The 17,473-nt window shown below is 36.4% G+C and overlaps 1 protein-coding gene across 13 annotated transcripts in view; it reads right to left on the reverse strand.

Annotated features, from left to right (window-relative positions):
- The window catches only part of LOC124616783 (FK506-binding protein 5), a 215,240-nt gene that overhangs the window by 62,995 nt on the left and 134,772 nt on the right, over nt 1-17,473 (reverse strand). For all 13 annotated transcript variants that reach the window (XM_047145194.1, XM_047145189.1, XM_047145187.1 and 10 more), the window contains one exon: nt 9,046-9,174. In XM_047145194.1, the coding sequence (XP_047001150.1) occupies nt 9,046-9,174 (129 nt within the window). The remainder of the gene's footprint in view (nt 1-9,045; nt 9,175-17,473) is intronic.

Here is a 17,473-nt window from a genome sequence, read left to right on the forward strand (position 1 = left end):
TATTTAGTTCTTCGTGTTTGTTTTGTAGCAAGATAACTTCACAGTTACACAAAACAGACTCAATGCAATAACCGGATATGCAATGTTTTGACTCAAAAACATGTTTGCTAACTTATGTAATGACACCTGACTATTACCAATCTGACAATACTATGAAAAGGATAGATTACTACTCACTATATAGCAGAGATGTTAAGTCACAGATAGGCACAACAAAAGGCTACTAACACTGCCAGTCTTGCCCCAGCAGCCAGAAACAGTGGTCATGTGTGTGTGAGCTGCATTTGTGTGAATATGTGTGTGTGTGTGTGTGTGTGTGTGTGTGTGTGTGTGTGCGTGCATGCGTGCGTGTGTGTGTGTGTGTGTGTGTGTGTGTGTGTGTGTGTGTGTGTGTGTGTGTGTGTGTGTGTGTGTCGTCTATCGCAGGAGGTGGCCTTTTGCCCAAAAGCTTACAACCAGTAGTATTTTTGTTGTGCCTGTCTGCGAGTCAACACCTCCACTACATGGTTAGTAGCAATCTATCCTTGTCATAATATTGTCATTATTCCATCCTGGCTCTTCCACTGCTTGATATCACCACTTTGATCTTTTTGTTTTCAAACACATAGGATCAGAGGTGTAACATATTCAATACTGGCTTGCCTGCAAAAATAAAAATTCACATTCTCTAAAATAAAATGTATAACCTATCAGTAAGTAATATAACGTGATTACAGCAAGCAAAAGTAGAAATTTGATGCAAAGTGTTTTACAATCCCATGCAACATCAACAAGGGATTATTTGTTTTGTTTTCTGTTTTCAAAGTATCAAACAAAATTATTAATACCGTCATAAAAAATTTAATATGTTAGAATGATTGACACTCAATATCATTAAGCACAGGCCTATACTTCCATCTGTTGTTCAATGCACACACTTAAAAAAGTGACTGTACTTACTTTGATCTCTAGTAAAACTGGACCATGTGGCCTGCTTTCTGTGATGCAAAGTTATTGATGATCTTACTGACATCAAAGGATCTAGCTCTTTCAGTACTGAGGAGGCTGAGTTCATTACATCTGTCTTGGGCCATAGAATTCTGCAGATAGTTCTTGATAAGTTTGGGCTTCGAAAATGAGTGTTTAACCAAAGAGAAGTAACAGGAACAGTTAAAAACACATAAAATACTGTGCATGAATACGGAACGACTACAGCTATGATTCAGATCTGTATTACTAATATTTTGGTAAGCCAACTGCATAGGTTGATGTGGCTAAAATTTTCTTCAGTGTCTTTTTAAAAGCTGTTAGCTGGTCTGGGCATTAACTGGATACATCTTCCTCATATCCATTTGGAGAATTACTGCTGCATTGTAAATCAATTTGTCAGATGCTGAGTTTAGAAATTTTAGACAAATTTTTTTGAAGAAATGGTTAACGTTATGCATATCCTCAAATCTGTTTTTTAACTGGACTACAATAATGTCCAAACAGCGATTAACAACAGTGGTTCTGACATACATATTTTTATCCACTAGCTGCTCATCCCGACAGAATACGTCACAACGTTTTTTCACTTTTCTAGTTATTTTATCTCCAAATTGTGGTGAAATGCCCAAATTATTTGCTGAAGACGTAGCTGATGACCTTGCAACTTCAAAATTCTTTCAACAGCAAGATAAAATATCAGCTGCATTCTCAATAAGAGAACAACACGATTTATCAAGCTCTACATTTTTTGACTGCATAATCTGAGGTTCTAAACTTGTGCATTCATTATCTGAAAAATGAATTCAAATTTCGCTAATTGGTTTTTCAAAACAGCTGCTTGTTCTTTTTCTTCTCTTTTCTTATACGGCAATCTTATTCTTGACATAGCCTTAAGTACATGGTGGGGCAAACAGGTCACTTAGTCTGTCAGTGTGTGATTACTTTGCATGGGGACCCTCAAGTCTAAAGTGTATCATAATAACCCTCATAGTCTTCAAGAACTGTAGTAGAACATTTCGCACAAGACTGCAACAATTCCAGCAGTCCATGTTCGATCTGCCATCAGCACCTTGCTGACTAGGGCCCAAATGTGCCAAGAGAAGAATAGTGCTCAATTTCAACATCTGCTATGGTCAGGTTAGTACAGTATTTCCTTTCCTCTGCTGTGTTTTCTTGTTCCCTGGAACTCTATTCCCTGGATCACTTTTATTTGCCCCACCCTGTACATTAACATAAACATAATGAAGTGGTTTAACAGACTGACATCTCGAAGACCAAAGTGTTGGGTAAAGCTTTTTTAAGATACAAAAACATACCAAAAGTTCCCATATTTTAATACGAAGACTCAATAAAAGATACAACATTTCTACTGTGTCACAAAGGGACCTGACTTCTTGAATTCCACATGCAGCATCATTAAGTAATACATTTAAATAATGCACATTTCTTGCAGTTCTTTGTTGAATTCTCTTTCTCACACCTTTGTGTAAGTCTGGTATATTTGCACAATTGCCATAACCCTGACCATGGCATTTAGTTAACAAAAGTCCCTTATTGTTTACTGCACATAGTATTTCCTTTTCTATTAATAATGTATTTTGATCTATCATTTCACGAAAATCTAAAAAGCTTTCATTTATCTTCCTGTCACAAGGCTTTCCAGTGACATCACATGAAACTGTACATATCTAAATATCTCAGTTAACTGTCCTCTTTTTGTAATTGTAATGGTAGAAAAGAATGGTAAAGCTTTAATGTCATTAATAATTTCTTTTTCAGATGTAAAAGGTATGAACTTTATTAACTCATTCTGAGTAGAAGGGCTAAGATATTTTTGTGTGAATTTTGGTTTACTTATTAGACCTCACAACAGTGGATTTTAATTTGGAAGAAGTTCGATAGCTGCTAGAAAATTACCACTATTTGAATTTTCAGTTTCTACACACTTGGGAAGCTATATTACAGGATCCTAATGTTAATGTCACATTTGCAATGGGCTGCAGGACCTGTTTCCATACATTCTCATGTTTCTTTAATTCCAAATCTATAACTGCATCAATTGTGGTTTTGTCACAGTATCAACTGGAAATGATTTGGTGTCTCCATCTAACTGGTAATCTGCATGACCATTTGCATAATCTGCAGTATTAATAGCCTAATTATATTTATGGCAATTTTGTTATAATAAACTTTTTTGGTTTCATAATTGCTGTTGCCTATTTTCACATGCAAAGTGCATGAACTTGTGACACAGCAAACTTTTATAACCACTGAGCTAGCACTGCTTTAGGAAGAGAAGAAAAAAAACTTATTTTTACTAATTTGTTTGTTGTTTTTCTAATTCTCAATTGAAACGCTGAACTGTCCAAGTCAACTATCAAGTCTGGAAAATATTACACCATTTAACAGCATATCTATTCTTAACTTCCCATGAAGAGTGCTCCTTTGAAACTGAGTTGGCTGTTGACTGATCATTACTACACCATATCATCTTATTGGGTAATTGACATTGATGCCAAATAAAGATGTGACAAAAGTTAAATTTTAAGAAAAAATGTGCATATTTCAATCTCAGGTACACTGCACATCCACAAAGAAAAATTTTCTACATAAATGTAATATTTTAGTATAAATTTTCATTGTTGTCACTGTTTTGTGACAACTAATATGCACCACTGTTTTGTGACAATCGAGAGACATGCTGCAGACCAAATGTTAAGAGAGATGTTACAGACAAGCACTGTTTACACACTCTTACAGCTGTGGTAAACTCAACTCCACATTGGCAAGTCTACCAAATCATATTGATCTGACTATTCCTGTGAAGACTGGCATTTGGTTTGACTATTTATCTATTACCTTTTTCTGTATTTATTCTTGTATGAACTTTTATTTTTTATATATTCTTTTAATCTTAATAATAATTACGTAATATTTATTTGCTTTTCTATGTGACCCCTAAAGTACTGGGCCCACCCAGATTTCAGGCACCAATGTTATGCCACTTCACTGATTAAAAAGAAGGCAACACAGCAATGTTATATGAGTACTTCAGTGTAGCACAAGTGTTGAAGAAAGTGTACCACAAAGAGTTACAAAGCCTACACATCAACAAGTGCACACAGAAATCCACTGTGAAGAGGATTTTAGGTGGTACATCATATTTTACCACATATTATTCTTTCAATTCTTTTGTGGGTGAAGCACAGGAAGAATGACCACTTAAATGCTTTTGATTATGTTGTAACTAGTCTAATCTTGCCTTTGTAGCCCTTATGGGACCAATACATAGGGCATTGCAGTATGCCCAAAATTTCTCACTTAATAACGGCATTCAAGAGATAATTAGCATCTATTTTTGCTCTCTCATGGGTTGCCATCCAAACAACTACTACGCACTTCACACTTAAGTGCTTGGCAGAGAGTTCATAGAATCGCTTTCAGACTATTTCTTGACCATTTCACAAACAAACAGCATGTGGGGAAAATGAAGATTTAAATCTCTCCTCGTGAGCTCTGATTTATCTCGTTTTGATATGATGTAACTGGGAGTCAACAAAATATTTTCACATTTGGAGGAGAAAGCAGGTGATTGAAATTTTATGAAAGAATCTTGCTGCAATGAAAAGGCCTTTGTTTTAATGATTATCATCCCCAATTCACTCATCATACCTGTGATGCACTCTCCTATTTCATAATAATACAAAACAAGCTGCTCTTCTTCAAGTTATATCAATGTTCTCCTCTCAATACTATCTGGTAAGCATCCCAAACTATGCAGCAGTACTCCAGAAGAGGATGGACATGACTAGTGTAGGCAGTATCTCTATGGATATGTTGTATGTTGCATCTGCCCATTTGCCCATTGCCAATAAAACATAACTGTAATCCTTAAGTATTTATTTTAATTGCCAACCTTTAAATTTGTATCTGAAATTTGATGGAAATAACCCCCCCTCCCCCTCTCCATCCCCCTACTCCTCACTCATGGAGGAACTCATACTTTTCATTATTTAGGATCAATTTTCACACCATGTAGAAATCTCATCTAAATCATTTTTCAACCGAGACCCTTAGAAGCCAAGGAGTATAAGTGACAAATTTTTAATTTTTGAATTAAGTGTAGAGTTCAGTAGTTAAAGCAGACACAAATCTGTGTGGCTAATAGATACAAGTAATAATCAGTCTGGTTCTGACATCTGGTGACTGAAAAGAAAATTGCTAAGATAATCTCTTATTTCCTTTGGAAGTCAAAGGGTATATAAGTGGACTTGTATATCTTGGCTACCAAATGATACCAAACAGCTCTCTGTTTTCATGGCTGAGTTTTTAGCAGAAGCTATTTAATTTAAAATTATTATATTGGTTATTTGTGATTCATTGTTATTCTATTATTTATTACACAATTCATTAGAGTTATAAATGTTTTTAAACTGTAAAAAATAGGTGCGAATCTGTGGAAAACTTCTGAAATAGAAGAAAAAGAACAGAATCTCAATTTAAGTGATCGCAAGTGTTTTGTCATGTTTTTCTGAAATATTTTACTATGTATAAATTGACAACTAATTTATTACTGAGTAACGGAAACTCGATGTTGGGATATCAACAATGTAGGAAATGACAGTGTGCTACTTACCACATAAAGATGACACATTTAGGTGCAGACAGGCAGAATTATAAGACACTTACATATCAGCTCTCAGCCACAGCCTTTGTCAGAAAAAGAAGGAGAAACAAACACACCATTCATTCACAAAAGCAAGCATACCTCATGCACATATGACCACCAACTCTGGCAGCTTCGGCTTGAATAAGTAAGGTACATTTATTAATATCTATCACTAGCTATTTTACAACTAAGTGATAGCGCCTGGAATACAGTATACTGTATATATTAAAGGTATAGGGCCAGAAAATTTTTAAGAATAGAGGATGCATAATACTGTTTATTTCTTTTGCAGACACTGATGATGATTAAACTTTTGAACCTGATGGATCTACTGGAACTGAATCACCACACCAAAAGGGAACAAAGAGATTATGAAGACCAAAAAACTGAAAAATAAATAAAAGTTCTAGGCTTCAAAATGATGGGAAACAATATACAGACTTGCAAGGGAAAATTCGTGAACACAAGAGTGGCTGTATGTTCACAATTGCAGATTTAAATGTAAGACAACAAATATTTGATGAATATTGGAATCTGGGATACCCAGACATCATTCATTAACTTTTCAATAGCCAATGACGCAAGAGAGAGAGAGAGAGAGAGAGAGAGAGAGAGAGAGAGAGAGAGAGAGAGAGAGACAGATGCCATGCATGCAAAAAGTAAGCTGTACTTACAATCTAAAATGATAACGAGTATGTAAGAAGTTTTTTTGCTGATATGTTACCAATATTTTGCCTGAGAGATCTCCCACAGAAGTCCCCCCCCCCCCTCCCCCCCCCCCACACAAAAAAAAAGGAAATAAGACTCCTGATGAACAAGTTCATACTGTTGAGGATCGCATAAACTCATTTCTAAAATATAGCCATCATTATAGTAAAAAGAAATTTCCTAACATTAAGCATTTGGAACCTAGGCTAAATAGAACAAAAACATCTGAACTAGATAAAGAATGTCAAGCAGAAAATTATTTACCACCTGTTAAAGAGAGTTACTCCAGATTTTTGTTCAATATGGCCTTCACTCTGCCCTTCCACACTCCTTTAATTCATACTTCTGTGACTTGTGATAGGCTGCAGAATTTGATAGTTCATGGGTACCCAAAAATGTTCAGACACTGACTCTTGAAAAGGAATTACATTTGCGTAAGGCATTGGCAGCTAGAGAAGTAAAATACAGGGCAAAAGAATTGTTCAAAATATGAGAATTTGCAAATAGAAATATGTTTTGACCTACAGAAGATAGTACCTACACCTGTGCTTTCTAGCAGCACAGTATGTTATGCAAGACAGCTATGGACCTACAATTTTTGTATACACAATTTAGCCTCTGCTGTTGCAACAATGTGCCTTTGGCATTGAAGTTAAGCTGCTCATGGGTGCCAAGAAATTGCTTCCTGTTTTTTACGCTATAAGTAGATTGCCCATATCAGTTAAACATATCACAGCTTTTAAGGACAATGCTAGGGGTCAAAATACAAGTTAATACATTGTAAAGTTCTGGTATTACATAACCCAGAATACACAAGCTGAAACTGTAGATCAAAATCCATTATTTCTGGTCATATGTAATACGACCAAGATTTTGAAATTACTGAAAATGTTGCCAGGAAATATCTTTGGAGTTTTGTACTTGATGAGTGGGCATTGCTTTCATTTCCAAGGCCAGTAGAAAATTGAAGATAGTCTAGACAACAGACGACAAGTTCATTACATTAAGTGGACTCAATGATTATCTCAGGGACTCAGTGAAAGGCTTGGGAAAAATGCAGAGGTTGCACTTTCAAAAGGAGTCATCCTTCATCTTATTTTACAAAGAATCTCTCAATAAAGGGTGAGAAGATTTTCAAAATGGCAATAACAAGAGTGCACTTTGTTGATAACAAGAAATCACTTTGTTGCGGCAGAAATATCAGTGTCTTCCCTGCTCTAGAAGTAAATAACGAAAACCTCAGTTAAAATATCTGAAGTACAGATACCTACAGACTCTACCTCCCTTTGTGTCATCAGCACATCATGAATTTTACCACAAACATTCACACCATGAATTGTTGAGTCCCATAGTGCTCAGAACCATTTGAACCATTCACACCATGAAGCTGTAAGAGCACTGAAGCCACTTAATCAAAATCATGAAGAAGTTGATTGTTATTCAGAAAATAAATACGAGAGCATGTTCAAAACAGACTCTGAGTAGACTCATAATCATGTTCAACAGTATTAAGTTACTGCATGCTATTAAAGCATTCCTATTAATGTCAGTGTGATCCATGATTTCTAGCTGGTAATAAAAAATTACTAAGTGACAAAATTCAGCACTGATTGTTTTGGGAAAGGTAGGCAATAGTGCTTCAATAATATGGAAATAATTATTTTTTCTCTAAGTTGTTCATGGAATTTTCCAGAGTGTCTCAATTTTGATCATTTACTCAAAACTGACATTTGTTATATATATCCCTTTGCTTTTAAGGGTCTCCATCGATTTTGATCTTCTGATACCTTTACCAGACAGTAATGACAGAATCGTCTGCAAACACTGAAAGAGGGCTGTTCTCCTAACTCATTTACACAAATGAGACAATATTCCATAGACATGCAATATAAGTACAAACCACTAAGAGGAACGGTGTCAAAAGCCTTTATACACCGTTTTGTTCAACGCATTTCATAATGATCAAATACAGTATAGGTTCCATAATCCCACTGAAAATCAATGTCAATGATATGGAACTATAACCCAGCAGATCGCTCCTATTTTATCTCTTGTGTACTGGTGTGACCTGTGCAACTTCCCAGTCTTTCTAAGTACTGATCTACTGCCGAGCAAGCAGCTGTTTGACTTGCCTTTATTAAGTGATTTAAGTTGCATCACTACACCGAGGGTATCTACTTCTAAATTACCCACATTGGCAGATGTTCTGATTTCAATCCTGAGAAATTTACTGCATCTTCTTTGGTGGAGGAATTTCAGAAAACCATGTCTAGTGACTTCATTTTAGTAGCACTGTCATTGGTAAATTTGACATTGCTATCATGCAGTGAAGGCATTGACTGTGTCAAACAAACTCGTGAAAAATTGTGCTGCCCTTCTTCACATACATTCAGTGTCCACTGTTAGCTCTTTCTGGTATTCTAGGAAATATTGCACAAGTGTTTTATTAGCCACCTCTTTCATAAACTGATTGCATTTTCCCAGTATCCTACCAATGAACTTACTCCCGCTACTTGCTGTAGCTATGACTGAGCCTATGAGTCCATTTTATTCCACAAGCCTGCAAATTGTTATACCTACATATTTGCTGAAGTTCACTGGGTCCTGTTGTGAATTATTAATATTTTGATCATGATATACTACTTTTATGTCAAGTTTTATAGGCAATGTAATATACTGAAATTTTTTTCAAAACATACCAGTAGTATAATTTGTGGTGGTAGGTGTTTCATCTCCCCCAGGATGTGCATCATTAACAAGTTGCTGCATGGAGATTTCTGTGGCAATCCGATCTCCCAGCTGTTCAGTATCTGCGCTTACCACTTGATCTGAAAAGTTAAGCACCATAAATGCAACAGAGTTCTCAACATCTGAAGCTCTTGCATTTAAAGATACACCCTATATTACATTGAAAAGAGAGAATGCATTTCTTTTCTAAAAAGGACTTAAACACATAATTTATTCATCTACTACCTCAACACAAATTAAAATAGAATCATCACATTGCTAAGGAACTACCTGTCATGCCACAATAGCGCTTGCTTAAAGTACATTCCTATGCACAGCAGCTTTCATTGAAATCAATCAACTCAGACACATTCTTGTTAAAACTGGAAAGTTCCTGCTCAGCCTCACAGGAAACAACATGCAGAAATGTTTTGAACAAAAGAAGGAAAGACTCTGATGGCTTGTACTTTGAAGGCAACCAGAACTGTTAAACACATTTGGTAAATATACAAATTTGCAGCACTGGTCTCACTTACTTTGTCTCAATCTCTTACACATTATTTTTCAGAAGTGCACAAGAACATGTCTTTCATAAACAGTTTATCCATTGTCACTGCACTAACTGATTTTGAAACTTGTCACAATGTAAGTACATAGTTCAAATCTGAAAAACAGTTGTCCACCAAGATGCCCCAACAAATGGTTTCTTAATAATGAGAGCAATCTAATTTCTTTTGTGTTAATGCAGTATTTCATTACAAATATTAAAAGAAAAAATGAAGCACTGATTCACTGCAGAAAATAATTAGAGGGGCAAGAATTTGATCGGAAGCAAAATACCTTCTTCTGAATTGGACACACATACATATTCACACAAAAGCAAATCACACACACACATGTGACCATTGTCTCTGTCTGCCGAGGCATCTGACTGAGGCAGAACATGTTCGAACAGTGACATTACTGCAGAGTCTACAGAGTGTAACATGGCTTCATCTGTTGTTGGAAGGGTTCAGAAGTGATTTTGTAAAACTGGTACATACACAAGAAAGCCAGGGTTAGGAAAAAAAAAGAGAAAATATCAGCCTCAGACAACTGATATGTAGTTAATTGTTCTGTCCATTGGTGCACTGTGAGTACCAGGGACCTACAAAATGACAAAATGATGTAAGAGCAGCAACTGCAGTGTCAGTGACCAAACAATATGCAACAGACTCTGATAGACCGGTTTAACATTCCTCAGTTCACTGCAGAGATATTCACTTTAATTTGCTGAGGAATATAGGCACAGGCAGCTGTGTCACTGGAACAATTTATTGTTTACAGACAAGTCCCACTTTTGTCTAACATGGTTCAATAGACTACATGGATATATTGTCCTCATGGTGGATGTTATACTAAAGCAGCAATTCAGGAAATGGACTGATTTGGCTGCAGCTTAGGCATGGTGTGATGATGCCATCACAACTGATGGCTGATCAGACCTTCAGATACTCAGAAGCCAACTTAATGCTCAAAGCTACATCAGCGAGATTGTACTGGGTCATGTTATGTCCACTGCAGTTGTAATGGATCCCCAATTTATCCCGTAAGAGTACAATGTGAGAGTGCATTTGGCAGCAGCCATCATGGAAACTTTACAGGACCTCATAATTCAAACATTAGACTGGCCTGCTCTGAGTCCTGACCTCAATCCTATTGAGTATTTATGGGATATGCTGAGCAGACAACTTTGGATCTGTCTTGTAGCACTTCAGACTGAAAGAACTTCCAGAGGTCTTTACTGAGGAGTGGGAAAAAAAATCCACAAGAAAATGTTTGCAGATTTGTTAGGAGCACGCTTCAAAGATGTGAGAGCCTTTATCAGTTACTGAAATGTTTCTTTTTGTACCTTATGTGACTTACGTGAAGGAGTTTCCACTTTGGTTTATGACATTGTGTTGAATTTCTGGTTATAGCACCAACACGTGTGATGAAACGAGAACAGGATACATACATTTATGTTAAATAAAGGTTTCATTTCCCAGTGCAGAAGTCTGTTTCACTCCAAACACTCCCAAAAAAATAATACAGATGTTTAAAATGTTGTCCCTCTTAACTGTTTTGATCAGTATATAAACAATTATGAAGACAAGTCAAAGGATGAAGATTATGTTTTATACTTCTGCAGTATCCACGTTGCAATCACACTGCATCTTATCAGCAGAGGAAATGATGGGAATGGGGAAAAATATATATGTGAGCACATGCTTTTGATAACATGACATAAAAAAGCATAACAACTCATTCTTCATGTTCCATAATTGAATTCCAAGTTTCCCTTTCAGCTATACATCATGTCTGTTTAATTTCACTGCCAGAATTGTTAATTTTTTGATGTTATATGTAGGTTTAAATTCTGTATTACTTTCCTCAGTACAGGATAATATTTCTTACAATATGTCCTGTACCTATGATAGTTCTATCCTTTTGATGGAATTTTCTTTTTTTGTTGAACGTAATGTGAAATACTTTTCTGATCCAACAATCCATTTAACTTTTTATTAGTGTCTTGCTTTGTTTTCCTGCCAGAACGGCCATTACAAATAATAAATATTTATATACAAATAAATTAATTTTATAATTGTTGTACAGAATATTGCAGCCAGTATTTTGTTTGTTTTCTATTAATTTTTTCCTAATCATTAGTAATTTTAATTTTCCCATGATATCATCTTAATGTCATTTAGTACTAGTACTTACTTGTACCATCTGATCAGAACTAGTATTCCAGTACAAGGAGTAAATATTTGCAGCATTTGTTATGTTTTCATGAAAATACATACCCTATTGAATCAAATTTTTATAAGAACTGCATTGTGTGAAAAAGTGTGTACTGAGGGCAAATAAACAGTAGCATTGTGTATAACCACTGTGGAAACTGTGGGGCTCCATGTGTTACTGACATCTAAGGTGGATCTTGACTATGATACTGCAAAAAGACTGACCAACATGCTGTACTACAATAACTCACCATCTGAATGAACCAGGGATGGTCAGATAATCAGTAAGCAAACACTGCTCTGCATGGGACTCTGAACTTAACACTGACATTAGGCTGCAGCTTACAGCCTTCTCTGATGAGTGGTAGTATCAGTATCCGAGGATATGTGGATGTCAGCATGTTTTGTGTGAAATAGCAGAAACAAACATTCCACAAACACTGCTGGAAGAATAAAAGGTGGTAAGGGATAGTGTTATCATCAGGGGAAAGTTTTTATATTAAATACTTTGTTTTATCCATAGTGCAATCCTCAAGGATGTGGGATATGTCAGATACACAAAAATAAATAATATTCTAATGAAAAAGAAGAAAAACAACTAAAATAGTAATAAATTGAATTATTAATGCTAAAATGAATGAATGGATCAGCAGGCATGAAACCAATAAAGATGTCATGATGTAACATCATGACATCAGTGAAAATCATTCAGAAATGCTGACCCTACAATATAATGAATATGCTGTGATTCATGAAACTTTGGGGCAGACCAGGACTTAAACCTAGATTTCCTGCTTTACACAAGTAGTTATGTCTACCATTAGGCTAGAGGAGCACACTTCCAGGCTTGATTCTAACTTCTACTATCACTGATATTTACTTCTATGTTTTCCCGCCACAAAAACTGGAGGTTCTCCTGTACTAATAAGGTTTGTTGCACTCTGCATGGTCCAACAGGCACCAAAGGACATTTCCAGTTTTCCTCTTAGGCTTTCTTTGTGCTCATATTACTTTGATTTTTCATAATGAACTCACTCAATCTCCACATTCAGTGGTTCCAGTCTCCTTAAGTTTTTCTGTCTGGTTAATAGTCTAGTACAGAACTTTCTGTGTAATTTTTTTTATCTTCTATTTTATTTTGTGTTATCCCTGATTTTTCAGGTCTTTTACTACTGCAATCCATTTCACCATCCCAATTTTAACCTTTCTAAAAGTTTCACACAATTCTACAAACTGTCTCACTAATTTGGCGATTTTCTTTCTTTTGAAATACCAATAGAATATTAGTCTGCATTTTATCATAACCAAACAAATGTTAGTACACTTTTTTGCTCTTAGTCTGTATTTGAGACTTAAATTTTTTCTTATTTCTTTTTGTTGTTTCTGTTGTATTTCGCCAATGTCTCCTTTACATATGTTGGCAAGTTTGAGTCAGGCCACATGCCAAATGGTTAAGTCGACTGCATTTAGAAGACTGGAAGTATAGCATCATTCAGTGTACAATGTCTATCTGTTGCTGATGGTCTTTGGTAAATCATTTATTTATAATGAGAAAATTGGCCGCTCTGATTATGTTTCCTCGGGGCACTCATGTGAAACATTTGTCGTCCAGTACAATGTAATGGATCCTATCAGTCCAAAAATCTTTGTCCCAACCACATACTTGTGAAAATGATTGTAGATATAATACAGACAAAAATAAGGGATAGTGTCTCTTCAGAAATCTAAGAAGATAAGTACTACACGAGGAGATTAACACTTGGTTCAACAATGTTTATCTGAGTGAAAATAAGATAAACCAGTTACTGAGTACTTTAGATAAAATGCTGTAAATGGCCACTATTGCTGCATATGTGTCACTGTGTGCTATTAATAACACTACATGAGACAAGCATCCCAACTTTGCCTGAAGTATGTGGAATATGTCACAAGATATTTTCATATTATTAATACAAAACATGTCACTTTGTTGTTGTTGTTGTGGTCTCAGTCCAAATACGGGTTTGATGCAGTTCCCCATGCAAGACTATCCTGTGCAAGCCTCTCCATCCACTATAACTACCGCAATCTACATCCATTTGAATCTGCTTACTGTGCTCAAGACTCGGTCTCCCTCCAATACCAAACTGAAAATTCCTCGATGCCTCAGAAAGTATCCTGTCAACTGATCCATTTGTCTACCCAAGTTGGGTCATAAATTTCTTTTTTCCCCAATTCAAATCAGTATTTTTTCAGTTGTTATTTGATCCACTCATCTAATCTTAAGCATTCGTCTATAGCATCACATTTCAAAAGCTTCTACTCTTTTCTTACCTGAACTGCTTATTGTCAATGTTTCACTTCTATATGATGTTATTTCCAGATAAATACCTTCAGAAGAGAGTTCCTAACACTTAAATTGACATGAAATGTTAACAATTTCCTCTTTTTCAAAAATTATTTTCTTGCCACTGCCAGTCTGCATTCTACTTCAGCCATCATCAGTTAGTTTGCTGCCAAAGTGGGAAAGCCCATCTACTACATTTAGTGTCTCAGTTTCTAATGTAATTCCCTTGGGATCACCTGATTCAGTTCAACCACATTTCATTGCCCTTGTTTTACTTTAGTTAATGTTCATCTTCTACTCCGTTTTTGAAACATTATCCATTCCGTTCAACTGTTCTTCCAAGTCCTTTGCTCTCTGTCATAGAATTACAACTTCTACAGCATACCTTAAAGTTTTTATTTCTTCTTCCTGAAATTTAACTTCCTTTTCAAATTTCTCCTAGTTTCCAACCACAATTTGCTCAAAGTACAGATTGAATAACATCTGGGAGAGGCTAAAGCCCTGGCCCACTCCCTTTCTAATTATGGATTCTCTTTCATGTCCTTCACCACTTGTATCTGCATCCCGGTTTCTGTACAAACTGTAAATAATCTTCCACTCCCTGTATTTTATACCTGCTATCTACAAAATGCCAAAGATTGTAGTTCAGTCAACAATGTCAAAAGCTTTTGTAAATCTACAAATACTATAAATGTACGTTTACCTTCTTCAACCATCATGTGACAGTTATTTAAATGTTTGAACATTTAAGCGCACTAGATAATTTCTAAGCTACTGTAGCCCTAGGAAAACAACATTTTTAAGATGTTCCTAGGGCTTAATCACGAAGATCATATTACTGTGGAAATCAAGTATTACAATGAATTGCCATTATGTGATATTATTATTAACATATATGTCAACTGATTCTGCTAAGAAGAAGATGAATGCTATATTCCTGAACAGTGGATAGTTTCCTGGACCAAAGCAAGTGATTTAAAGACATTATATCTCTTGTTCTTATATCCAGTGCTGATTCTGAGAACTGAGCAGTTCAATCAATGCAGCTATTATCTACAATAAATTTCATTTAACAATGGAAAATCCAGGATGGAATGTAACAATATTATGAAAAGGATGGTTGCTACTCACTATATAGTGGAGACGTTCAGTCACTGATACGCACAACAAAAAGACTGTCAAAGTGAGCTTTCGGCCAACCAGGCCTTCATCAGAAATAGACAGCACATGCACAATTCCGACCACAAATAGTTTGCATTGCAAATTTTTCATTTCAGAAAACTTGAGCCTGGCCTGTTGAGTTATTCCAAAATATTATTCTATACTACATTCTGGTATATAAGTAAGCAAAGTATTTCATTTTATTATTTCATATTGTCCTTGAATGGCAACATTTGCATTCCAAATAAATATTTGTTTAGTCATTTCTGTCTGCCGTTATGTGGCATGCTCCTTGAATATATCAAGCCATCATATGAAGGGTCTCACAGTGCCAGTCTTTTCTATCTACATCTCCTCATATTTTATGCATAAATTGGGTGGAATTCTGCAGCAGATTCGGTACTGCAAATAGTAAGTGTTTTTAACTTCTAATGACAATGATTTATCAACAAAATATCTCATTAAATCATTTCAAACTCCTCCTTTCCCATCCAGTCATGTACTTCCTTCTCCCACCACTCTTCCTCACTGACCCTCCCCCCCTTTCCCAGTGGGTATTTCCTCTCTCTCTCTCTCTCTCTCTCTCTCTCTCTCTCTCTCTCTCTCTCTCTCCCTCCCCCCCCCCCAACCACTCTCCCTGCTCTCTGCCCCACCCCTCTCCAGCCTCTCTCTTTCACTCCATCCTTGCCCTCTCCTCTTCTGCCCCCTTTTCCACCCCCTCCCTTTGTTTCTTCCATTCCTGTCTCCTCCTCATCTCCACCTTCCTGTTCTTTCCTCCCTCCATTTTTCCCTTCTTCACTCCTCACTCTCCCTATCTCTCATATGCTCTACCCCATGAACTCCATAAGTCTTACTGTGAAGTTGCTGAGCCATCTGTGGAAAAGGCTTACATCATACTACACCAACACCAACACCTTGTTTCAAGTGTCCTTTCCTTTCACCTGACTGCCTCGATTTGCCCAGGCAACTATTATCGATAATCAACAGTCAGTCCTGTCATGGCCACAAGCATGTGTGTGCGAGTATCTGTGTGGTTGTGCTTGTGAATGTGCTTACTTTGATTAGAGAAAGCTTAAAAGTTTAAAAGCTAGTATAAATAATTTTCTGTTGTGTGTTTCTATGTGCCACACATCAGTCAGCTATAGGTGGGTGGTTGCCTTTATTTTAGGTATTTTAGGGTAACGCTTTATTAAAAGCTCTTTTTAAAATTATACTAAGTTTCCAATTTTTGTGGCATTTGTGTCATCTGCAAAAAGCCCAAACTTAGCGTACTAGTACTAGTAGTAGTTGTAGTAGTAGTAGTAGTGTCTTGTAATATAGGTGACGAAAGGTCATAAATACACAGAACAAAATGTGAGAGCCACAAGATGGGATACTTTATGCAACAAGTTTGCAGTTGAATGAGGACTTATATCTTAACATAGAACTTTTTCCTATTGAAATCTTTCTTTCCTGTTAAAGAGATGAGACCTGGACCACTTTATAGAATTTCTAGTAGCACTGTAATCCATCCAGATCGGTGAATGACATGATTGTCTGCATGTGGAGGGTAAAGAAACTATCTCATACTACTTCCCCGATCATAAATTCCCCAGATTTCTGGCTACATATACTCATGAGAACTTATCAGCACCTGACTCATTTCCAAGTAGCCTAGCCTCTGTTTGCTGCAAAAACATTTACTCAAGGTACCAATGAATGCCTCCCCCCATGAACCAGATGGCAACCCCGTTCTAAGCAAAGAAGGGAAGGCAGAAAGGTGGAAGGAGTATATAGAGGGTTTATACAAGGGCGATGTACTTGAGGACAATATTATGGAAATGGAAGAGGATGTAGATGAAGATGAAATGGGAGATAAGATACTGCGTGAAGAGTTTGACAGAGCACTGAAAGACCTGAGTCGAAACAAGGCCCCGGGAGTAGACAACATTCCATTAGAACTACTGATGGCCTTGGGGGAGCCAGTCATGACAAAACTCTACCATCTGGTGAGCAAGATGTATGAGACAGGCGAAATACCCACAGACTTCAAGAAGAATATAATAATTCCAATCCCAAAGAAAGCAGGTGTTGACAGATGTGAAAATTACCGAACTATCAGTTTAATAAGTCACAGCTGCAAAATACTAACGCAAATTCTTTACAGACGAA

The sequence above is a fragment of the Schistocerca americana genome, chromosome 5, assembly GCF_021461395.2.
Source record: "Schistocerca americana isolate TAMUIC-IGC-003095 chromosome 5, iqSchAmer2.1, whole genome shotgun sequence".
In the NCBI taxonomy this organism is placed as follows: Eukaryota; Metazoa; Arthropoda; class Insecta; order Orthoptera; family Acrididae; genus Schistocerca; species Schistocerca americana.